The 25,995-nt window shown below is 35.3% G+C and overlaps 1 protein-coding gene across 3 annotated transcripts in view; it reads left to right on the top strand.

Annotated features, from left to right (window-relative positions):
- LOC150108726 (MPN domain-containing protein-like) overlaps positions 1-25,995 on the top strand; it is a 318,202-nt gene that overhangs the window by 196,842 nt on the left and 95,365 nt on the right. For all 3 annotated transcript variants that reach the window (XM_090390953.1, XM_090390954.1, XM_090390955.1), the window contains 2 exons: positions 1,687-1,763; positions 25,207-25,378. In XM_090390953.1, coding sequence (XP_090247079.1) covers positions 1,687-1,763; positions 25,207-25,378 — 249 coding nt within the window. The remainder of the gene's footprint in view (positions 1-1,686; positions 1,764-25,206; positions 25,379-25,995) is intronic.

Here is a 25,995-nt window from a genome sequence, read left to right as displayed (position 1 = left end):
ACTAGGGAGTTGATTATGAGCAAGTTGGTTTCTCATTGCCTTCCTTGCTGTAGTATATTTATGACTGTAGCCATGTGTGTTCACAGGACTGGTTTGCCTGTTTTGAGGGATGAAAAACCTTCCACCTCCGTACTCAGCTTTAGTCGAAAGAGATGAGATAAAGGTTCCTCACGTCATAGACTGGAATCGAACCCAGGTCTTTCCAACCAAAGAGCTTTGTCTATACCGACTGAGCTACGGAGTGAATATATAGTGAAAATGAAATGTTGGCTGAGTGGTTAGTGTATATGCTCTTCAGACAAAAGGCTGTGGATTCAAAATAATATGTGATTTAGACAAAGATCCAGCTAGAATTAAGATTGTGGCAGAAAAATAAATAATTTAGGATATGCAGATGATACAACCCTCATAGCAGAAACTAAGGAAGATCTGGAGTGGTTGATTCTATTGGTTAAGATGGAAAGTAACAAAGCTGAGCTTAATTTAAACATCAGCAAAACAAAAGTGATGGCTTCTGGCAATTTAAATGAATTTATAATAGAGGGAGATAAAATAGAAATTGTTGAAAGTTATGATTTACTGGGGTCCAGAATCAGAAATACATTTATGTGAAGATGAAATTAAAAGAAGGATAGTCACAGAAAAAAAAGCTATGTTAAACCTGACAAAAATTATGAAAGATAGAGATGTGAATAAGGCCATGAAAGTTAAAATTATAAACTAAAGATGTCAAGAAATTATATTCTTGGTTTCATCCTTTATCCAAGTGTAAGCAAACAAAGTTTGCACTTGAAGTAACTTCATGACTGGGCTACTTGTATATGGAAGCCAGTGACTTCATATTAATTGCCTTAGTATCACATAATACCAAACATATCCTTAGAGTCAAGTATAATGCTATGCATTATGGAAAGGGCCATTACCCAGACCAGATTTATTGAGGTCTCATTACTGGAAGCCAGACAAAAAAGTGATACCAAGGATGAAGTAATGCAGAAGTCATATTTCCATATACAAGTATTGAAAAGGTATCACTCCTTATTACTAAATTACTCTGGATTAGAGATAGATGTTGAAAGTTTTTTCACTTGGTTATACTATAAATTAAATCCATCTGTTCACTGGACATCCACAGATGCCATATGGTCACTCCGATGCTTGGTGATGTACCACACCAGGTATAATTTATATACAACATACCTGCTGTATATAAATTAAAGATGCCAAGAAATTATGAATTAGGAATGTTTCACTGTTTGCTCTGATTTCCTGATAAAATCAGCAGGAATCTTTTCTGTGGATGAAACCAAGGCTAGCAAAATATTTAATTATGTGTATCCATTGTTTTTTTTGTTTAACCTGGTATATAATAGAATTTGGTTAGCTAAGATTTGTTTATTTTATTTTATTTTATTTTTGCTTAGATATTGGTGGATAATGGTACAGGCTGTCAGAAATACTTGATTTTTTCAATGAACAATTTAAGGTTCTTTATGGATATAAAGATACATTTGTCTAGTAAAAATATTAATAGTATTAACAGTCTCAACTAGTGTACTGGAATGTTTAATTTTAAAAATGCATGGAATACTTTTAATAGTTTTACTATTTAATCAATAATTCATTTAATAGTTACTAAATATAATAATATTTAATCATCTCTTAGTGGGTATGTATGCATTTCAGATTTAGCCATATTACAAGCATTCCCATGTAGGTCACATTTAGGAGATAAGGATAAGGCAGCTGTCGTAGAAGAAGAAGTGAGTATTTTTGCAGTATTTTATTTTCTGTCATTTTTAGTAAAATCCAAGTATGGTTGACTCTCATAATAGGAGAAATTGTTACAATAGGTGTTGGGTATAGTAAATCCCTGGGGACTAGAGTTTAGTTTGGTGTAGCATCTGGTTTGCTGTAGTGAATGTAGGGATTGATTATGCCACTCTATTCCCACAGAGAACCAAAGAAATGATGGAAACAAAATAGAAGAAATGGTAGAATATAGAACAAAAGACATCACAGGAAATAAAATAATGGAAACTGAGAGAAATGGAGAAAAGTTGTACATTGATGACAGAATACAGTCTTGGCAGGAACCAAACATAAAAGAACATAAAAACATGAAAAGGTACATTTATTATACTCATATATACACAAGAATATAATAATTTTTATTAATTCAAATATTTCAACCAGAAACTAACTGGTCATTATCAGTGCATCAGCAATAATGACAAGGTGAACCTACAACAAAGAATGTTAATCTTATTTGCAGAGCTGAGCCACATGCCGGATACTATCTAGTGGGTGGTTACTATAAAATAAGATTACAGTTCAGGGCCAATTTTAAAATTAAGTGATTTGAAATAAAATAAAATTTAATTACATAATGAAATAACTATATTAATATTAATTATTAATTTTTTTAAAAATAATAATTAAATGGGGAGGGAGAAAAAAAAACATTATTGCTTGCCATTTATGAGGATGAAACTTTCCTAAATCTTGGCAATAGGGAGACAGTCTTTCTGATTTAAATTCATGTGGTATAGAAGTGCTTCAGCACTCTCTTTAAATAACTCTCAAACCTAATCCTGCACCAATGTACAAGTTGAGTATTAGACCATAGGATATCATAATCAGCTCCTACTCCATGCTGGGCAAGGTCAGATTTTACAGGTTTATTGTTGTTAATATAAGGTTGGTGTTCTTGTAGTCGTTTTTCAACAGAACATCTTGTTTGTCCAAAGTACAAGCAGAGGCACTCACATTGAACTTGGTAAAAACCAGGGCACTGTTTATCTTTCGTAAACTCTCCTCCTCTTGGTTACAAGAGGAGATTTTACTTCAAATCATTCAAACCACTCAATTTTAAATTTGGGCCTTAATTATAATCTTATTTTATTGTAACCACCCACTAGTGGCATCCACTATGTGACTCTGCTCTGTAAATACAAAAAAGGCCCAAATTTAAAATTAAGTGGTTCAAATTAAGTTCTTTGTTGTGGCATCACCTCGTGATTATACTGATACACTGATGATGACCAGTTAGTTTCTGATTGAATTATTTGGAGTAATAAAATTACTATATTCTTGTGAACATGTGTGCATAATAAATGTTATAATGGCACAAGATTCATTAAAAAAAATTTAAAAGATACAAATCCAAAAAAACATGAATCCAGAAATACCATAGTGTGAAATTATAAAAATGAAAGTGCAGAATCGATGTTAAAATTTTGAAAAGTTATGTCAACTTAAATTCATGTCACTTACCTTGAATCTTCATAATAAACTAAATACGTGGGTGGTCTAAAAAGTTCTCGGCCTCAGCCATAGATGGCAATGCTATTGGCTGTTTTTTTTTTTACCAAGTTGGTACATCTGTCATAAGCATCCATGCCAAATTGCAAGTCATTCTGTCAAGTAGTTTGTTTTATACAGCTGCCTGAATCAAAAGTATTGTCTGTATCCCTTGAAATGGATAAAATTGAGTATCGTGCGGTTATAAAATTCTTTGTAAAAAAAGGTTTAAACATCAAAAAAAATTCATTCGAAGTTCATAAACGTTTATGGGCACTCTTCTCCTTTGTTTTTGACAATTAAGAAATGGGCTGCCGAGTTTAAACATGGCAGTACCAGCCTTGAAGATGATCCACGTGAAGGGCATCTGAAAAGTGTAACAACACCAGAAATCATTGATCAAGTGCATGATATGGTAATGGATGACCGGCGAGTCAAAGTGCGTGAAATTGCTGATATTATAGACATTTCAAAAGAACATGCAGGATATATTTTACATGAAGAATTGCAAATGAAAAAGCTTTGTGCAAGATGGGTGCCACGCTTGCTCACAGCAGATCAAAAACTCAATCACATGAAAATCTCAGAACAATGCTTAGAGCGTTAACAAGAATAAAACTGATCTTGCATGTCGATTTATTACTATGGATGAGACTTGGATTCACCATTACACACCAGAATTCAAATAGCAGTCAAAACAGTGGACAGAAGCTGGTTGTTCAGTCCAAAGAAGACAAAGTTGGTTCCATCAGCAGGATAGGTCATGGCATTGGTGTTTTGGGATGCTAAAGGCATTTTGTTTATTAATTATCTTGAAAGGTGTAAAACAATAATTGGGGAATATTATTCCAATCTTTTAACCAGACCAGACGAAAAAATTCGTGAGAAAAGATCCGGTTTGCAGAGGAAAAAAATCATCTTTCATCGGGACAATGCACCTGCCCACAAAGGTGTTTTGGCAATGGGAAAATTAAGGGATCTGCACTATGAATTGTTGGAACATCCATCCAATTCCTCAGATTTGGCTCCCTCTGACTTCTATCTCTTCCTAAAGCTAAAACTCTTCCTCACTGGTCAGCATTTTTCTTTGAATCAAGAGGTAATTGCAGCTGTATAGGGGTATTTTGCAGATCTTACTGAGTACCACTACAGGGATGGGATAATGGTGCTGGAGCATCGCTGGTATAAATTTAGTCTTAAAGGAGGTTATGTTGAAAAATAAAAATAATTTTGAAATAAATTAGTTTTTTCATTGTTAGGCCGAGAACTTTTCAGACCACCCTCGTATATGCAGTCTGTAAAATCAAAAATAACCTGAAAACCTCAACAGGCAGTCATCTTTAAAATTGGTCACCTCTAATTGCAAAGGGGGATAAGGACAATGATGAATATTAGTCTGCTATAATCAGCATTAATCAGCTTCAAGTTAGAAGAAAACTGATTGCCACACCTGGTGTGAACTGATCAGCTTCCTAATTAGACAGAGACCCAACAATTGGTATCGCATTAATTGATGCTATTCTCTTATTACTGTAAATTAAAGAAACATGACACAATATACAGTATTTCTTTATTTCAAAGTTTAATTAAAAGTTATGAATTTTGCATGGATAAGAGCTCTTATTTCCATAAAGAAAGATTCTTTATCCATAAGGTAAGAAACTATTTTGATTTGGAATTTTTGATTTTAATTGTACAATCTGCACATATTTAGTTTGTTATGAAGATTTCAGCTAAGTGACATTAATTTACATTACCATAACATTTCAAAATGTAAATATTAATTTTGCACTTTGATTTTTATAATTCCATACTCCTTTAGATGTGACTTCCAGTAATGTTTGTATTTGTCCTTTTTTGATGTTGTTATTTTGTCATCTTTCTCGACTCTTGCCAGTACTTTGAATTCTGCCATCAATATATGATCTCTGTCATTTCCATTATTTTCTGTTTCATGCAATTTACTTTGTTATATGTTTGTTGTTGTTGTAGATGAACACTGTTCTGTCATCATTGTATGATGAGTAGCTTAAATAGCATTGGTTCTGTAAAACTTAGGCTAGGACTGTTCTTCCAAGTTCATTATAGTGCACATTTATTATAAATATTTTATTACTTGTTAGTACATTCTTGACATTATAGAACATAATATAATGAAATGTATGATATTATATAATGTATACAATATAATATTATAACACTATGCTAGCATAGTTGGTCAAATGTATAACATATCCTCTCTCCAACCAGTAGGCTCCAACTTTGATTCCTGCCATGAGCATGGATGTTTGCAAATGTTTTTAGGTGGGAGATGAATTTCATCAATCAGTGTAAGACCACTGCCTCACTTTTGTAAAAAAAAAAAAATATGAATACCAGCTCACTTTTGTTACTAATGTACTAATATTATTAAAGCTTATAGAGTTTGTTGGGTTAGAGTCACATAGAAAAAGAAGGAAAAAAATGTCCTGATCAAAGCCTCATATGTACTTTTCTAATCTAAAAAAAAATGCAGTATGGCAAACTATCCACCATAACAAACTATTCTGTTTAAACTCTTTAGAGAATGTATATCAGACATTCCATAAAAGTGAATAAAAATTTAATACATGTAGACAGAAATAGGGGGTAAAAATCCAAGTCACACCTCCTCATGGTGCCCCTGGAGATCCTGGGTAAATTCTCAGTAGGCTAGCATGACTGGTAAAAACATATTAGAGCCAATCACCCAATATGTGGATATTAAATGATTATCAAAGGAAACAAGATAATATCAGCCACTTCCACACAGACTTGTGCCTCAACTGCTGATACAGTTACTATGCATACCAAGGATCAAAGCCTTCCAGGAAGTTCTTGGTTAAATAAAGGTACAAGAAGTGTGATCAAATGAAATTATGGAAATCTAATCTCATCTTTTTAACATATCTCATCTTTTCACAAATAACGGACACTCAAGAAAACTGGAAAATTTTTTGAGCTACTTAGAGGAGCAGAAAAAGTCAACATAGACATTATATGTATACAAGAACATAGATGGAGAACTCACAATCATGAAATTAATGAAATGTCATCAGCTGACAAAAATGGAGATTTATTTATAACTCAGCAAACAATGATGGTACTGGAGGGGTTGGAATAATGCTCAAGAAGGAACTAGCAGAAAAAGTAACATTGATTGAAAAAGTGTTTGAAAGAATTCTCCTCATAACCATAAGTACCAACCCAACACTGACAATAATATCCACATATGCTCCTACAGAATGTGCTCCACTAGAAGACAAAGATACCTATTATAAAGATCTTTCTGAAACTGTTATGAACATTCCAGTTCACAATGTCACACTCATTGGTGGTGATTTTAATGCCTAAATCGGTAAAGACATTGCCAGTACTACTAAAAACGCGGGTAAATACACTTATCATGAAACCACAAATAACAATAGACATTCTCTTATGAACTTCTGCAATAGCCATAACATGGTAATCACCCAAACCAAATTTCCCCATCCAAAAGGAAGACTATGGACCTGGGAACATCCAAATGGTTCTCATTCCCAAATAGACCACATACTAATCAATGAAAAGTGGATCAGATCAATCAAGAACTGTTGAGCATATAACACGGTTGAACTAAACTCTGACCACTGAATAATCAGTGCCCACATTAAACTTTCACTAAAAGCCTCTAAAAATAACAAGCCTAAAAAGAAACAATACAACTGGGATAAACTAAATAACCCACAAATTGCAGCATCTTTCCACAGCACATTAGAAGACAATATGGAAAACATTCTTAAAGAAGATCCAGATAATGAAAAGTATAAGGGTATTATTGAAGCTATAAACATAACATCTAACAAAATTCTTGGAAACGGCAACAAAAAAGACTCGGGGGGGGGGGGGGGGGATGGATTACCCCTGAAACTGAAAAATATATAGATGAAAGAAATAAAGCAAGGAAACCCTACTACTTAAACAGGAATGAACTAAATAAAGATAAACTAGAAATTTTAAATAACAAGGTCAATGAACTAATGACCAGAGACAAAGAAAATCAAATAAATAAATACTGCGAGGAACTTGAAAATTATAATAAAACTGGGGATACTAGAAACACTTTTCAAATGATAAATTATATCTGTCACCATAAAACAAAAAGAAGTGGAAATATTGTCACACATAACAAAAATGGTAGACATCATCATCATCATCATCAAATTCCTGCCATGTACCCTCAAGGGGTGTACAGGATAAAAAAAAATGGTAGACAGCTATCAGTAAATTCAAACTTGATGAAAGAATGGAGAAACTACTTTAAAAAATTACTAAATGTTGATAATCCCCAACATTCAAGTCAGCTAGCAGACCTGCATCTAACCACCACTCTACCAATAAATTGTGATAACCACTGAAAAGGGACTAAAAATAGCAATAAATCAAACCAAAGCAGGAAAGTCCCTAGGGATTGACGGAATTAGAGCAGAAGCTTTCAAAAATGCTGGGTATAATACATATTCCAATCTCCTTGCCATAATGAATCAAGCTTTAAACACTGGAATAATACCTCAACAATGGAAACAAGGCCTTATTGTCCCCATACCCAGAAAGGGCAGTCTAAATAGAATGGATAACTACAGAGGTATTATTTTGCTATCAACCACAGTTAAAATCTACAATAGGATGATACTCAGTAGAATGGAACCTTACTTGACACCACTTTTAAGAAAAAAAACCAAGCTGGATTTCTGTTGTACTTATTGATACAGAACCAACAAATGCACAAAAACATCTCAGTCTACTAGAGGCACAGGCTAAACTTATTGGTCTGCAGATCAACATCCAAAAGTCCAAAGTATTCTCAATTGGTTGTGAAAACTTTTTACTTCATATCAACAATAAACCCTTAGAAAGAGTAAAGGACTTTCAATACCTTGGATCGTACAGCAGCAATACAGAAAATGATATCAGAAAATGTAAACAGCTGGCTCTAGTCTTCCATAACAAACTCTGCCCCATCTGGAAATCATCATTAAAGACAAAAATAAGACTATACCATGCAACCAGTAGATCCATCTTCTTGTATGGTTCTCAAACCTGGACAATAAGCACCAAAAAACTACAGATCTAATTAACTCTTTTGTAACTACATGTCTCAGACTGATCCTTGGATACACCTGGGTGGACTGCATCACTAACTCTGCTGTGCTAAATCTGGCTAAGCAACAACCACTTGTCAGTATAGTCAAAACACTACAACTCAGATGGCTTGGGCATCAACTCAGACATCCTGAAGTCTTGCCCTTTTTGGAATCCCTCATCCTGTACAAACCAGAAGATGACAAACACAGTAGAGGAAGACTATGCAAACAATTTTGGCAATACGTATGTGAAACTATCAGTAGGCTGAACTGCAAAACTCCATCTGACATCTACTAGTTATCCCAAGATAGATAAACTTGGAAGATCATAATTTGCTATATTTAATTTTTAACATAAATCTCTTTTCCCTTTTCACATTGTATCATATTATGAATAAACTATGTATGTAGACAAAAAAGTTATTGCTTCTGGTATTTCAATTCTTTTGTAAGGGTGCCATTACAGAATAATAGGGAACAGTAAGAAACAACATTTAAAAAATGATGTAACCCATGTAGGATATGTTTACTACTCGAATCTTGAGTATGAGAAAGAGAACATGCTACTGGAGTTCAAAAAACCAATGAGGCTGCAGTCATAATTATCTAATACAAATCTGATTATTTCTTCTTGAAAACATGTAAAACATTACTTCACAGTCCAGATTTGAATCATTTAGACCATATGCCTATACCCAAGTTTTGGAAATTCATCACTATAAACTGACTGAAATTTATTGTTTTTTGTATATATAATATTCATAATCGTTGTATTTGATAATTATTACAAGTAGTGATGAGAGCTTGGTCCACCTTTACCACGAGTTGCCTCAATCCTGAAGATACTTCAGGCGCAAACTTTGTTCGCTTACAATTGGATAAAGGATTAAATTAAATTTATTACATTCTAACCAAGTGGGAAAAAAATTCCAACATCTTTCTCTAAATCCAGAGGAATTTAATAATAATGTGGCAACCTTATTATTAAGGTTGGCAACCTTTTGACAACTCGTATAAGTAAATATGACTTCTCCACTGTTTCCACCTTAGTATCACCACCTTTGGGTCTGCCTCCCACTCACGAGACCCCTCCATGTGCAGTACCTGTTTGGGTGTGGAGGAGACCTCCCAGTGATGGTACTGGTCCTTTTCATTCTTCCTCTTTTTCTTTGCTTTTCTTTATTCTTTGCTCTACTTCTCCTGAGTCTTTTTCACTATCCTTTTTCCAGACCACCATCACTGGGATCCAATGCCCTGCCACCTTGTTTGCCATGCAGTGCGACTCGTGGACATCTGGAAAGGGGGGATACTGGTAGCCTTGCACTACTTTGGCCCCTGCTTCGGCAAGACGGGCGGTCCTGGATGGCCCCGCCAGGATCAATCAGCTAGTGGACTTGCCTGCAAGAGTCAACAGTGTTGCAGTAAGTCTCTCACCCCATGGTCCAGGGTCAGGATCCTAGACCTGCTGCTGCTGCAGTGCCGGTATAGCGTCCAGGGTACTCCTTCGCATTCCACTCCTGAGCGCACTCTTTGCTTGCTGGATAGTGGGTATCATGTGAGGCTCCTTTGTGAGTGGGGAGTTCTGATGCCGAATTAAAAATTCCTTAAATATGAATTCTTCATCCTCAAATGTTTCAGGGACCCTAACAAAGTCCCAACAATGTTCTGATACTGTAGATACAGCATATGGAAACAGAAGTAAGAAACAAAAGATATCGGATACTAACATAAATGTACCAGCCTTTTTAATCATACATCCAACAGGTGAAAAACCAAAAAACCAATTGAAAAATTTCACCCTTCTTTATCCAAAAAGGTTTAGAAGGACTGGTGGGACCTCCCAAAACTGTCAAGAAATTGCATTCTGGTGATATCCTCTTGGAGACAATGTCAAACAACATTCTGAGAAACTACTGAGAGCAATGACAATGGGTAGAATACAAATTGCAGTAACACCTCACAGAACACTCAATTCCAGTAAAGGAGTGATATCAGAATGGGATCTCCTTGATGTTCCTGATGAGATATGTTCAGAGCTTAAAGATCATGGAGTGACGGGCATGAGGCACATCCTGATATGTAGGGATGGTCGCCTGGTCTCAACCAAGAACATCATCCTTACTTTTGATACACCTAGCTTTTGACATCTGTAAAAGCAGGGTATCGCAGCTGTCCTGTTAGAATATACATCCCTAACCCGCTGAGATGCTTTAAATGTCAAAGATATGGACATGCCCAAACTGCCTGTCCTGGTTCTACTACCTTTGCCCGATGTGGTAATAAAGAACATGATAACAAATCTTGCTGTGAAAAAAAAGCTAAACATGTCAACTATCAGGGAGATCATCCAGCTTACTCTCGTGCATGTCACAAATGGAAAGATAAAAAATAGATACAAAAAATTAAAACAGAACAAAACATAACATATTAGGATGCAAAAAGAAAGCTGGCCACCATTACACTTGTTCTATGCTGAAAAAGTAACAATTAAAAAAAGTGCCAACAGCAACTCAAACACGTATGTCTATTCCACCATCTGATAATTTCACCATAACCTGAACTTTATGATTGCAAGTGCTTCTCTGTTGAGCTCATTAATCACAAGACCTCTGGCCTTACTCCAGAGACAACTTCAAAAATGGTCTCATTCGATGAAGACTCACCTGTCAAAAAAATTATGACTGAGATATTACTCAAAGATACCTCGTTACCCACTGAAAGCAAACTAAATCTACCAACTGACCCTAACACATTTGATGTTTTGAACACTCTATCAGAGGAAGAGATGGACACTGGCTGTCCATACTTCCCTAAAACAATGGATACATATAAATCTGACAAAGGTAAGCCCTCAACCTCCCGAAAACCAGACAAGTCAATAAAATCAAGACAATAGGAAAATTTTTACAATGGAACTGTCGTGGGATTCGCCAGAATATTGATGATATCAAGATGTTGCTGCAGAAACACAAACCTTTCTGTTTCTGTCTACAGGAAACGTACTTAAGATCCAATGAGGACCGTAACTTTAGGAATTTCACTGTTGTAAGTAAGGACAGAACTTGAGGTGGTCCTGCTCATGGAGGAGTAGCTATCCTGGTGGGCAGTCATATTCCTTTCCATCAGCTTCAACTTAATACTTCTCTGGAAGCAGTAGTGATTCGCTTCTCCATGGGATTTCTTATTACAGTATTTTCAATTTATTTACCACCAAATGAAGAGTTAAATGAAATTGATCTTGATAGCCTTATCTGGCAACTGCCTGAACCCATACTTTTGATGGGTGACTTTAATGGTAACAATACTCTATGGGGTAGTGCCAACACTAATAGACGAGGTCGAATCATTGAAAGAATTCTTGATAATAATAACCTCTCCCTTTTAAATAATAAACTCAATACTTTCTTCCATATGCCTCCCTGTTCATATTCTGCAGTTGATCTTACAATCTGCTCCCCTTCCATTCTTCCACTACTCATGTAAGACTTTTTAAGAGAACATATATTGAAGCGATCACTTTCCTGTTCTTTGTACAATGTCTTCATAGGAACCATGTTCACCCACACAGATGCCTATATGGAAAATGGACTAGGCTGACTGGAACACTTTCTCTCATCTTGCAAAATTAAATGTTGATGCCATCAGTCACAATCTATCAATGAAGCGGTAAAATATATAACAGAATGCATTGTCGAGGCTGCAACAATCTCCATCCCAAAAACATCATCTCAGTTTCCAATCTATCCAAAGCCTTGGTGGAACCCAGAATATCAGACAGCCAAAAAAGATCAACAAAGAGCGTGGAACATATTTCGTAGATACCCCAAACACATCAAATTTAATAGCTTTCAAGCGTTCTCGAGCCAAAGCACGTTATGTAAAACATCAGAGTCAAAAACAATTATGGATCCAATTTACTACATCAATTAATCAAATGACCAGTCCAAAAATTGTATGGGATAAAATTCGGAAAATGAAAGGCAGATATAGAACATATTGTTTGTCTATCTTAGACCATAATGGAAGTGTTATTGCTGATCCCAAAGCTATTGCAGATACTTTTGAGAAACTTTTGCTAGAATCTCAGCAACAGCTTCACATTCTCCTGAATTTTTAATACTGAAAGAGCAGCAAGAGAAAAAGGCTTAATTTTTCTACCAACACTCTTCAGCCATTTAATCAGCCATTTGTTAAGGAAGAACTAAAAGGAAGAATTTGTTAAGGAAGAACTTTCCTACAATCTCACCCTAGTGCAGTAGGGCCTGATGACATCCATTATGAAATAATAAAACATCTACTATCATCTTCTATGGATCTTCTTCTCTTATTATACAGTAGAATACTTGCAGAGGAAGAGTTTCCAAATTCTTGGCATAAGTCAATTGTCATTGCTATCCCAAAACCAGGAAAAGATCCAACACAAGCAAATACCGTATTTGCTGGCGTATAAGATGCACCCCCTTTTTTGTACATATTTTTTAGGAAAAAAAACTTTATCGCTGAATATTATAATGAATTTACAGTATTTCAAATATAAAGTAATAAGTAGGTCTACAAACAAACACCTAATCTAACTAGGAAAGAGTATCCACCTTTTAATCTTCTTCTTCAAAACACAGAAATTCATCTCCAGATCTAAATGAAGAGACACTTGAAACCTCTTCTAAATCAGAATCTGAGTCCTCATACAACAAATTGTCCTCTGTACTATCCAGTGCATTGCTAATGCCACACTTCTTAAATGATTTAACCACTGTTTCAGTTTTCACAGCATCCCATGAATCTTTGACCCACTCACAAACTTGAGAAATGCTAGGCCTCTTTCTTCTTCCTGATGGCGTAACCTCAAAATCTGAAGACTGCATCCAGCTGTTCCACTTCTCCTTCATAAATCCCTTAAGTGGTTTATTAATACAGACATCTAAAGGTTGAAGCTGACTAGTTAGGCCTCCTAGAATTACAGCTGAGTTCTCAATTCCTTGAGTTTATTTTTAATATCTTCTGTTCTGTGAGAACGAAACTGATCCCATACTAACATGGCAGGCTTCTTCAACAGTCCTACAGGGCGCCTAGACCAAATTTTATCTATCCATTACATTCCTCCTCCATCCATCCAGCCTTTTGCATGAACACAAACACTCCTTTAAGCAGTTTTTCTTTGGGTAGCGTCTTCCTTTTAAAAATCAGTAGTGGTGGCAATTTTGTCCTATCAACACAGCAGGACAAAACAACCTTGTAGTGAGTTTTTTTCGTGCCCCAAAGTTTTAACAGTAACACTTTTTGTGCCCTTGGAATGTATAGTTTTGTTTGAGGGCATATCAAAAGGTCAGCGGAACCTCTTCCATGTTTCCTATTTGCGCAAGTTCAAAATTTTCTCATTTCCTGGCATTAATGATGAATCGATGAAATTCAATAATTTTTCTTCATATTCAGCTGGCATCTTTTGTGATATTTTTGTCTTAATCCTCATAGATAGCTGGTTTCTCTGCATGAATCTTGAACACCATGATGTTGATCCAGTAAACTTGGCGATTCTTCTGTTAGTGGCTATTGCTTGATGATTAATCATTTTTGTAGACACTGAAAGTCTCGCTTTTTCTGTAGTCTAAAATCCAAGTATTCAGTTTTGCCTCAAATTCTGGCCATTTTCCAGTTCCACTTCGTAGGTTATGTTTACTGTGAGTTGCTTTTTTTTTAGATCCTCTTCCTGATTCTGCCAAGTTCTTATCATTTTCTCAGTTGGGGGGGTAGCCAGAAATGCCTCTCTGCAGTCCTGTTTCTACGTTCTTTAGTGTATGCAATATTGTAGCAATGCCGGCATTTTTCAGCCATAATTTGTCAAGAAATTTAGAGAAAATTTAACAGCAGAAATTTATCACTATTCACAACAACCGTGACAACAATTGGAAAGTTGAAACAAACAGGAACACAGCTGTGATCGTCGATGACAGCGCATGAGCATCCACTGAACTCTATGTAACTGGAATGCTCTTACACACCACAAGGAAGCAAGAAAGAAATCGCTTAACTCAGAACAGAGAAAATTTCCAGAAATGAAATTAATAAAAAACTGAGTATCAGCATATAAGATGCACCCTGTTTTTTAGAGAAATTGTCAAAGAAAAAAAGTGCATCTTATTCGCCAGCAAATACGGTATTTATCGACTGATTGCTCTGAAGCTGTCTTTGTAAGATATTAGAAAAAATAGTTAATGCCAGACTTCTCTGGTATTTAGAAAGCAACAGTCTTCTCTCCAGTACACGTGGTTTCCGTAGACATTGATCAACTTTAGACCATTTGATTCGTTTAGAAACTTGTATAAGAGATGCATTTCTGAAGCGAGATCATCTTGTCTCAGTTTTTTTTTGACATGGGAAAAGCTTATGACACAGCCTGGAGATATGGCATATTAAAAGACCTCTATAACCTACATCTCCCTATATTTATTAAAAACTTTCTGTCAAGGCAAACTTTCCAAGTCAGAGTGGGAAGTACACTATCTCGACCATATCATCAAGAACTGGGTGTTCCCCAAGGCTGTCTTAAGTGTGACCCTTTTTGCTGTTAAATTTAACTCAATCGTTGAACAGCTCCCTTGCACTGTAAACAATGCTCTATATGTTGATGACTTCACAATTTACTGTCACTCACTTAACATTAGGGTATTTGAAAGACAACTTCAGCAAGCAATTGATCATGTCTCTCTGTGGGCTCTTAATAATGGGTTTAGGTTTTCTACAGAAAAAAGTGTCTGTGTACACTTCTGTCGAAAGCTCAGTCATCAACCAGATCCTGAACTAAGAATGAGACATACTGTTATTCCAGTAGCTACAGAAACCAAGTTCTTGGGATTCATCTGTGACAGAAAACTTACATTTCTAGCACACATTCGTCAACTAAGAGAAAAGTGCAAAAGAACTTTGAACCTCCTTCGCACTCAATCCTCTACTGAGTGGGGTGCTGTTCGAACTTCATTGCTCCATCTTTATTGTGCACTTATACTTTCAAAGCTGGATTATGGGTCCCAAGTCTGGTTCTGCAAGACAGAGTAACCTACAATGGTTGGATTCCATCCATCATCAGGATATACGGATAGCTACTGGTGCCTTTCACACATCACCTACTCAAAGTCTCTATGTTGAAGCAAATGAACCGGCTCTATCACTTCGACGGAAACAGTTGTCTCTTAATTATGCCCTAAAAATAAAATCTCTCCCAGATCACCCTACCTGGAATAGTATCTTCTCTCTGCATTGGGAAGCTCAATATCACACACATCGAACTGCTATACATCCTTTTGGTATGCATATTAAAGAAACTGTGCAAGCTGTTAGTATAAATGTTGATAACATTAGCTACACTAAACATAACAGCATTCCTCCTTGGCAGGTTTTCACACCACCCTGCAACCTCTCGCTTTGTCAGCTACAGAAATCTTATACCCCATCATCCATTTACCTGCAATTGTTTAATGCACACAGAGCAGCACACGCTGATTTCTTACCCATCTATACTGATGGTTCAAGAACTAGCACCTCTGTTGGCTGTGCTGCTGTGTTTCCTGACATTATTATCTGAAATCTGATCACAGCAGAGTTACATGCCATTCAGCTTGCACTTGTGCATATAAAAGAAAACTGCTACCAAAAGTGTATAATTTATACAGACTCATTGAGCTCTTTACAGGCTATCGCCTCTCCTATGTATAATCCACATCCAGTACTTTATTAGGTACTACACCTGATTCACAAAATGAAAATCCTTAATTTCGATGTTCAGTTCTGCTGAATTTCCAGCCACATCCGAACCAAAGACCGAATCAAAGTAAATGAGGCTGCAGATGCAGCTGCTAAATCAGCTCATACCTTCTCCACATACTGTTTGACAGTTCCATATACAGACTACAGATAACTTATAATATCAAAGCTAATTACTCAGTGGGAGTTAACATGGCAAGAAGCATCAACAAACAAATTATATAACATTAAACCGGAAATTAAACACTGGCATTCTAGTCAATGTACTAAGAGATGGGAGGAGGTTGTCCTTGCTAGGTTCCACGTAGGTCACAGTCATCGTACGCATTCTCATTTACTGAGAGCTGATGACCCTCCCATATGTGAAAAATGCAACACACATCTCACTATTCATCATATTCTGGTAGATTGTCAAAAATTTACATGAGGGAGGAATGAAATTTTCACCTATCTAACCAAACATATACACTCAGGGAAATGCTAGCAGACTCAGGCAAATTGCATGATGTTTTTAATTTTTTAGAAAGAATTAATTTGTACGAACACATTTGACCATAAATTTGTTTATATGTAAATACTTTTTTGCTTAACTTAACTTTTATACATACATATTATTCATTAGGTTAAATCTGACCAATTATGTATATTTGTATCACCCTGCTGGAATTTTGTTAATATGTAAATACCATAATGCTAAACTTTAATTTTATGCATCAGTGCTGTATAATAATTCCTTTCTGACTCTTTAGTTTGTTGTAATCTTACTAGATGTAGACACTGCTTTCCTTGACTTGTTTTGTATATACATATGTTAACCTGTAGTTATCTATTTATGTACTGCTGAAATCTGCAGTAATTTTGTTTATATGTAGATACTGCATCACTTAACGTACATTTTGTGTATGTATCTTATTTACTACTTTATTTTTCAAATAATCATGTGGTGCTGTAGGCCATCTTACCTATTTGTGTACTTTCTAGTAATTCTGTTTGTATGTATTGCTAAATTTGATTTTCATCCATGCATATTGTATAATAATCCATTTTTGCCTATTTTTATTATAAATTTACATATATTTAGATACTGCATTCCTTGGCTTAGTGTTTCATATATTATGTATTAACTTATATTGTTAACTATTTTTGCACTACTGTAATAACCTCTGACCTTGTGTGTTGCTGCACTCTGCAGCAGTTCTGTTCATCTGTAGATGCTGCTTTGTGAAACTAGATTCTTGTAGAGACATATTGTTTACAATTTTCTGTAAATGCTAATGTTGTAACCTTTAGTATGGCACAGTATGACCTTTGTTGTTTTTGTGCCAAATAAACTATAAACCAACCAACCAACCCTCTATCTCTTCCTAAAACTAAAACTCTTCCTCACTGGTCAACGTTTTTCTTCGAATCAAGAAGTGATTGCAGCTGTAGAGGGGTATTTTGCAGATCTTACTGAGAACCACTACAGGGATGGGATAATGGTGCTGGAGCATCACTGGAATAAATGTGTTAGTCTTAAGGGAGATTATGTTGAAAAATAAAAATAAAATTGAAATTATAAATTCGTTTTTTCATTGTTAGGCCGAGAACTTTTCAGACCACCCTCGTAGTATCCTAATTTCCCTGCATATCTTTGCATCACCAGCAGAAAACATCTCTTAAGGTCCATCCTGATATCATTAATGTGCACAGGGTCCATCCTGATATCATTAATGTGCACAGATTGAACAAAAAAAAACTCTTAGTATAGATTCCTGGGATATCCTTGTAAATATAATCATAATTTACAATTACGAATCTTTTTTTACAGTTGCTTTTGTATGTTACAATTCTTATTTTTTTGTTTTGTAACTCACCACTTATGGCATTCTCGATTAGAAATTGATATGCAATTAAAAAATGTATATGTATTTGAGATTTATTGTACTTTCCAGATATGTGATGAGTGTAACAATTTCAGTGGTGATTTATTCTAATTCAGAAATTTTTAAGTACACTGTGATATCTGTTGTTCATCATAAAATAAATTAAAGATACCAAGAAATTATGTACTTGGTTTAATCCTTTATCCAAGTGTAAGCATACAAAGTTACCACCTGAAATGAATCAGGACTAGGGCAATTCGTATATAGAAGCTAATAACTTCACATCACTTACCTTGTTATCCCATAATACAAAGCACATATCCTTATGGGTAGTATAATGCTATGCATTATGGGAAGGGTCACTACCCAGACCAGTTTCGACCTTTATTGAGGTCTCGTCAGTGGGATATGTGATATGCGTTTTGCATTATGGGATACAAAGGCAAGTGATGTTGAGTCATTAGCTTCTATATTTACGAGTTGCCCTAGTCCTGATTATATTTCAGGTGCAAATTTTATTTGCTTACACTTGGATAAATGATTAAACCAAGTATATAATTTCTTGGTATCTTTAATTTATAGTATAACCAAGTGGAAAATCTCCAACAACCATCTCTAATCCAGTTCGTCATAAAAGCCATTCTCCCTTTACTAACGACAATGTGTCAGCCTTTAATAACTTCTTGATTACTGCTTTGCTGAACAACTGTGCATGCACACTGAAGAGATTTATGGGAGATCCACAACTAAATAAAGAAAGCATCACTACCTAGGGAATGAGAGAAACAAGGGAGTGGAAGTTGGAGAATCTTGTTTCAGGAAATTTCTGTAAAATTTGAGAAGGCTGTGTTAAAAGGAATTTTAACATGGTGAATCCTTTGACTGATGAATTGATACTGTATACAGAATAGTAACAGAAGGAAATATTAAATTAGTATTCTGTTACAACATTTGAAGAAATGCTTAAAACTAAAGTTATTTTTCTGTCTGAAGAACACCACCGATAGAGATGAATCATGCTCTCAGAAACATGAAGGAAATAGACATTCTGAAACTTTTAAGTGCTATTAATGAACAAATGTTTCAAAAAAACTAAAAATGAACGTTTTTTTGATACATTTTGTTTATAAGCCATTAAAGAAACTTTTTCTCTAGTATATTCAAATTGCACTCCCTTCTCTTCGTACAGCTCTGTCGGCATACCATTCATGATTCTCACTCTCTGTCTCAACTTTTATTGTCATACCTTGGCAACACACTATACTGTTATTTTTCACTCTCCTCAATAACTTCCTCACATTCTCCTTATATCCACATAAATCATTGTTCCCACAACCCCCACTAACTCTCTTGCTTGCTTCCTCCTCATATCCAAAGCATGAATTATCTTGCTCATTCTCCCTCCTGGATAATAGACTTTATGGACTCTTTCATTACCCAATCCCCTAACAATGGAATTTCAATACACTGCTATTTTTGAGTAATTTGGCATCTCTTTTTTCTTTCATTCTGTTCTTTTGTTTGTTTGTTTTTTCTCACTGAACATCTAATATCACTCTGCATATTCGTCATTTCATTTTTCATTTTGAACAACTCTTTTTTCAAATCTTGCATTTGACAGTTTCACGCTCTGTCACCCCATAGTCTCTTTCCCTCTGATTCTGCCCAGCCTTTCTTGTTTCCTCATTCCTACTTCCTTTTGCTTCCATATCACTTACTTTTGTTTCTTCATTCTTGTGTTCTTTCACTATCTCAATCTCACTAGCTTTTTGTTCCATTGTTCACTCTCTGTCTTTTGTGCCCACATTTATACTAATTTTCATTCCTTCATTGCATTTGCTGATAATTCATTGTCTTAGAAAATATCACACTTTCCACAAATCCGAAGCTGTTTGTGAAGAACTCTGACATAAGTGTAAATTGTAAATACTCCTATGGGATCATTTCTTGCAGTGTCTCACTCTCCTGTGGCAAAAGTATATACAAAATGATGAAGACTTGAAAAATGACAGATTGTAAAGATAATAGTTTAATCCATTGTTAAATTTTTTTTTTTCTGAGGGGAAAAAAAATAGGAAGCGTTTGTACCATCCCCATATATTTACGTGGATTTATTTATAGTTTAAAAAAGTCATCAAGTTTCCTTGCTTATGGTTGACTCTGTAGATACCAGCTATAAGCAGTAGAACCAGCAAAAATTAGCATTCTGGAGTTTCTCTTTCCTGAGTATTATTGTCCCATATATTAGAAAAATCCTAGTGGAATTGTTTGGCATTTAAGTTAGGATATGACAAAATCCAAATACAGATACATCTCTTAATCATATGTTGCAGCAAATTGTTTTGTATTCTGCAGAATGTCCTCTATAACATCTATATAATTGCTACTGTTAACAGATCTTAAAAAAAAAAATTATTGTGAGGTCAGACATCAATGTAGATGTCATAAAAAATGAGCAACTACGTGAAATATATTCCCCAAAGTTACTTTAAATAAACATCACTGCTTAAGAGAAGCCAAATAATTGAATTGCATAGATGCCAGTCTAGGTAGTAGTCATTCTTGTAGAAAGGCTTAAACGTTGGTTATACATGCTTACTAAATAACTTAAGGAAATTACAATGTACAATAGAATATACATTAAATTAAACTTTAATATATTTCCAATATTTCGGCAATGTCACATTACCATCTTCAAAAGGAACTTACAATAAAGACGTTCATGCAGGCACTAAACACAGTAAATGAGAAACGAAGTGAGGTAGCTATGGTTTTCCTAAAAGTCCTGATGGTACCCCCTAGCAGGCTATGTAGGTATTCTTGGCCATTGGGCTGAAGGTCTCTTGATGTGAACTCAGGCTATTTTGTTTGGCAGGGAAAATTCTACAAATAGATAGAGGGGATAGCCATGGGTTCACCACTCTCTCCCCACCCTTGGCCAATTTCTTTATGGAGACCTTTGAAGCCTTAAACTCTGCCCCACAAAAACCAACCATATGGCTTCGCTACATTGATGTTCACTATTTGGCCACATGGCTCTGATACACTCCTCTCCTTCTTAACACATTTAAACAACCAACACCCCCAGAATCAAGTTCACCCTGGAAAAAGAGGAAAACAACAGCCTCCCTTTCCTAGACACACTAGTTACCTGCCAGCCTGATGGAACCTTGGTTTTCTCAGTTTATAGAAAACCCACCCATATAGGCAGATACATTCACCAACAATTTCACCAAACCCCCCCCCCCCCCTCACAACAATATGGAGTTGTTAAGGCACTTTACAACAGGGCTAAACTAATCTGTTCAAATGACAATGCCCTAACCAATGAACTAAATCACATCCTCAACACTTTCTCAGCCGATGGCTACCCTCCCCCCCCAAAAAAATTCCAAAAAATGTTGAAACCAGTACCCCCCCCCCCCTTCACAACAAGGATTAATCTAAATCCATCACCATTCCCTATATCCGAGGCACCTCAGAAAAAAATTACCAAAATCTTAAAAAAACATGACTTGACCTCTTGTTACAGACCATATAGAAAATTGGCATCCCGTATCTGCTCCACTAAAGACCAACCACTCCCCCTAGACCATTGGTTCTCAAACTTTTTGAAGTCGGGATGCATTTAAGATCCTACAAATAATTGTAGGTGCACTATATACAAATTTCTGAGAAATATGTTATAATAATTAAGTCAAATATTACAGAAAAAAAATAATGCGATAAAAATAAATAAAATGAAACATACCTTAAGTTTATTCATTCTTGTGTTTATGAGAAACATGAGTCTGATGTGTCCTAGCGATTGCTTCAATGTTTGGGCATATTTTGAAAGGCAAACTCTCATTTCCTCGTCAATACATTGAAGAGTTCCTCTCTTTTTACACTTAATTGTGGTGAGGGTAGAAAATCCTAATTCACATAAATATGATGTTGAAAATTGTAGTAAAATGTTCAAAGCTTTTTTAGATATTGACACGTATTCTTCTTTTATAGAAATCCAAAAGGCTTCAAGTGACAATTCCTTATGTTTAATTATCAATCCACGATCAGTGGATATAGCTGCCAGTTCTTCTTCTTCTGTTAATGTTAAACCAAAATCACTTGAAGTTTCCATAAATGGGTTTCTAATCCAATCGTATTGTTCAGTGTTAAGTGATGGAAAATAAGAACTCAATTTTTCTTCTAAACTTGTTAAATGTTCAACTATTATTGGAAGTGTTTCATTTATGCAAGTGTTACTTACAATGGAAACATTTCCAAATTACCTTCAACAGCTTTTCTATTCCAAATCTGTAGTTTTCTTTGAAATGCTTTCATTTTGTCAGTGGACGTAAGAATATTTTCTTCTTTCCCTTGCATGCTAGTATTCAAAATATTGAGCTGCTGAAATATATCGGCCAAATACTGTAACCTGGCAATCCAAAATTCGCACCGAAGGAGGTTACAAAAATGTAATTGTTTCATCTCTTCAAAAAATGCAAGAAGTTCTTGTCGTAGCTCATGTACACGGGTAAGTACTTTTCCCCCTTGATAGCCACCTCACCTCAGTGTGTAAAAGCAGCCGTCTGTGTTGTGAATCCATATCGATACAAAGCTTTTCGAATAAACGTGATTTGACAGGTCTTGTTTTAATAAAGTTTACCATCTGAACAACTTCATCTAAAACTTGTCTTAATTTTTCTCCCAATGTTTTTGCCATCAAGGCCTCCCTATGATGAAAGCAGTGAGTTACGATAACATTCTCTTTTTTTTTTTTTTTCCAAAAGATGTAAGGCCCTTAACACAGCCTACCATGGAAGGGGCTCCATCTGGTACAAATGCACTATACACGACTGCCATGTTAATTGCCATTTATCAAGATAGCTATTCAAAATGTTAAAAACGTCCTCACCTTTTGTAGACTCACTTAATTCTTTACAAAAAAGAAACTGATTTACTATTTGATCTTCATTAATAAAACGGACGAATGCTAAGAGTTGCACCTTGTTGGTAATGTCTGTTGACTCATCAACTTGCAATGCAAAATTTGAATACTGAAGTTTATTACTGCATACATTTTTCTCGATATCAGAAGACATTTCTATAATATGTCTGCGAACTGTATCGTTGGACAGAGGAATCTTGCTTATTTTCATTGCTGCTTCATTTCCTAGCATTGTCATGACCATTTTTTTGCATGCAGGCAAAATAAGTGACTCACCTAAAGTATGATCTTTCATATTTTTTGCTATCAGTTCTGAGACTTGATAAGAAGCGATTTGAGCTTTATCAGAAACAGTCATTATACTTTTAAAAGAATTTGCTGCTTTTGTTTGCTGTTCAGACAATCTCTTGAAAAAACTTACAGATTTATCTTGTAAATTAGAGTGTATAGTTTTAAAATGTTTACTCAGTTTACTAGGAAGCAATGATTCATTTGCCATTTTACATCCACAAACTAAACATAGCGGCAAAGGATGATCTTCAATTCCGGTCCAAGTGAAACCAAAGCTTAAATAACTTTCGTTATATTTGCGAGTAGGCTGCGATTTTGCTTTCTTACTTGCACTTAACTTTTGCTCACTTCCAGAATCTGATTCTTCAATATCACGCTTCTTTTTGAGAAATCTATCCATTTTATATGGGTGTATTTATCTGAAAATAAGTAATATGCACATAACATCTACTTCCAACACTTTTAAAATAAGTAATATACACAACAAGAATAAACCATATTCTTGTTCTCTTTGCAAGAAAAACCGCTGTTAATTAACATAATGATGTGTTGACAAAAAGAGCAGTATATCCGTAATGAAAAGGTATAATAGAGTAACTATATTTATTTTTATATCTGGACACATATTTCTCTGGAATACCACAGGGCGCAACCGGAAATCTTCTAGGGCGCACCCTGTGAGAACCACTGCCCTAGACCTACCTGGTGTATACTTAAGACAGCTTACAGCTGTAAGTTGTCCTACTTTGGCCAAACAGGCAGGACAGTGAATATCAGAATTTCAGAACACAAGGAGTACATCCAGTTTCACCAGTACAGCCACTCTGGTTTTGCAGACCATGCTCTGGATACATGCCACAGAATACGATGGAAGAAAGCCACAATATGCACCGTAGCAAGTTCAAATATGAAAGACTTCATGGAATCAGCCTCAGCCCTAAGAAACATGCCAAACCTCAACAAGTTTGGTTGCATGAGACTGCCCCAAATTTGGGAGGCTTACATCAGGAGATCTTCAGTCCAATGGCCGAGAATACCTACATAGCCCGCTAGGGGGCACCATCAGGACTTTTAGGAAAACCTTAGCTACCTCGCTTCGTTTTTCATTTACGTTGTTTAGTTCCTGTGTGCACGTGTCTTTATTGTAAGTTTCTTTTGAAGATGGCAATGTGATGTTGCCGAAATATTGGAAATATATTAAAGTTTAATTTAATGTATATTCTATTGTACGTTGTAATTTCCTTAAGTTATTTAGTAAGTAGGTAGTAGTCAGTGTCATAGCCATACATTGCCTGATTCTGTCACTCAACTCATCATGATAGTGCAATCATAGCATAAGAACAAAGCTATCTTATTGTGAGTAACACATACATGGTAGATGACACAGTGACATAACATTTGTGCTCTGGTGTTCTCAGAGATTATTGACATTGCACTCACCCATTGTAACCTAATGTTGTTTCTTTTCTGCTGAACAAAAAACAATTCCTTAAATATGTTGTTGATAATGTGCCAATATAAATGTTATTTTTAAAGTCAGCGCACACTTATTTTAAAATTGCTTAATTTTGCCTAAAGGCAAATTTCAGTGTTCTTATATGACTTGCAGGAAGTGATAAAGGGACTATTGCCATAATCAAAACACAGAGTTCTGCTTGTTTCACTTAAAAATTTAAGTGGAATAATTATCTAGCTGATGCCTTGAAAATAGCTGATTTTTCATGTGTCCTAAATGGAACAACAGTTCCCTTCTAGCTGTTCTGTTTGTTTAACTTCAACTCTTAACTTGACTGACGAATGCAGAAAGCTTGGAATCGCTATTGATAAAATTTTTAGTCACTATGCAATAAAATAATTCCCAAATGTAAGATAAGTTTAAAATAAATTTACAAATTTCTGTTTAACAAAATTTTTACAGATTCGTAATGCTTTAGAACGGCGCCACTTAACAGTTGTAGGATGGTACCACAGTCATCCAGCTTGCCCTGCTCAACCCACTATCAAAGATATTGATAGTCAGATGGAATATCAGATCACCATGAAAGGAGATAGTGATTCTGCTTACACTCCTTGTCTTGGATTAATATGTTGTAAGTATATTTTTCATCTCTTTTTTAGATTCAAAAAATAATTTCCATCAAGCAGGAAATAATTGCCAAAAAGAAGAAACATCATGCATTAAAAACATCTGGCCTATAAGCATGCCTAATAACTTAATTTATGTTCGTTACATTTTATACCTCACCTCACCAGTGTAGCATTCCTCTGCAAATATATATATTGCTAGAAGATGTAATAAATAAGAAAACCCCATTGACTATGCCATTTTTGATAGTGATGTCTTCATGCTGGTTCAGGATACAAGAGTAAACCGAGTATTTGAAATTGGAATTGACCATTACTAGGTTCTAATTAGCTTAAAAATGAATACCACATTGAAAATAACAGTGTATAAGGAAGTGTTAAAAAGAATTAAAGTTGAGAAGCTTTTAAAGGTAAACTGTAGACTCAACACAAACAGTATAAAAAAAAAAAGAAAGAAATTTTAAAGTTTGAAAACAGCAACCAAACCTTGGAGTATGTGGAAGGTATTGGTGAAGGATAGAAAAATAAGAACAATAAGAGAACACTGCTTCTTTAACACAAGATGTTAAAGAAGCAGTCCTGAACAATAAGAAAGCATACTTCCTAAAAAGTAAGCTGGTGC

Source organism: Typopeltis vanoorti, chromosome 3, assembly GCF_054136105.1.
Source record: "Typopeltis vanoorti isolate ZY-2024b chromosome 3, IOZ_Tvanoo_1.0, whole genome shotgun sequence".
In the NCBI taxonomy this organism is placed as follows: domain Eukaryota; kingdom Metazoa; phylum Arthropoda; class Arachnida; order Uropygi; family Thelyphonidae; genus Typopeltis; species Typopeltis vanoorti.
Note: the sequence above shows the minus strand (reverse complement) of the source record. Positions and strands in the feature narration are given on the sequence as shown.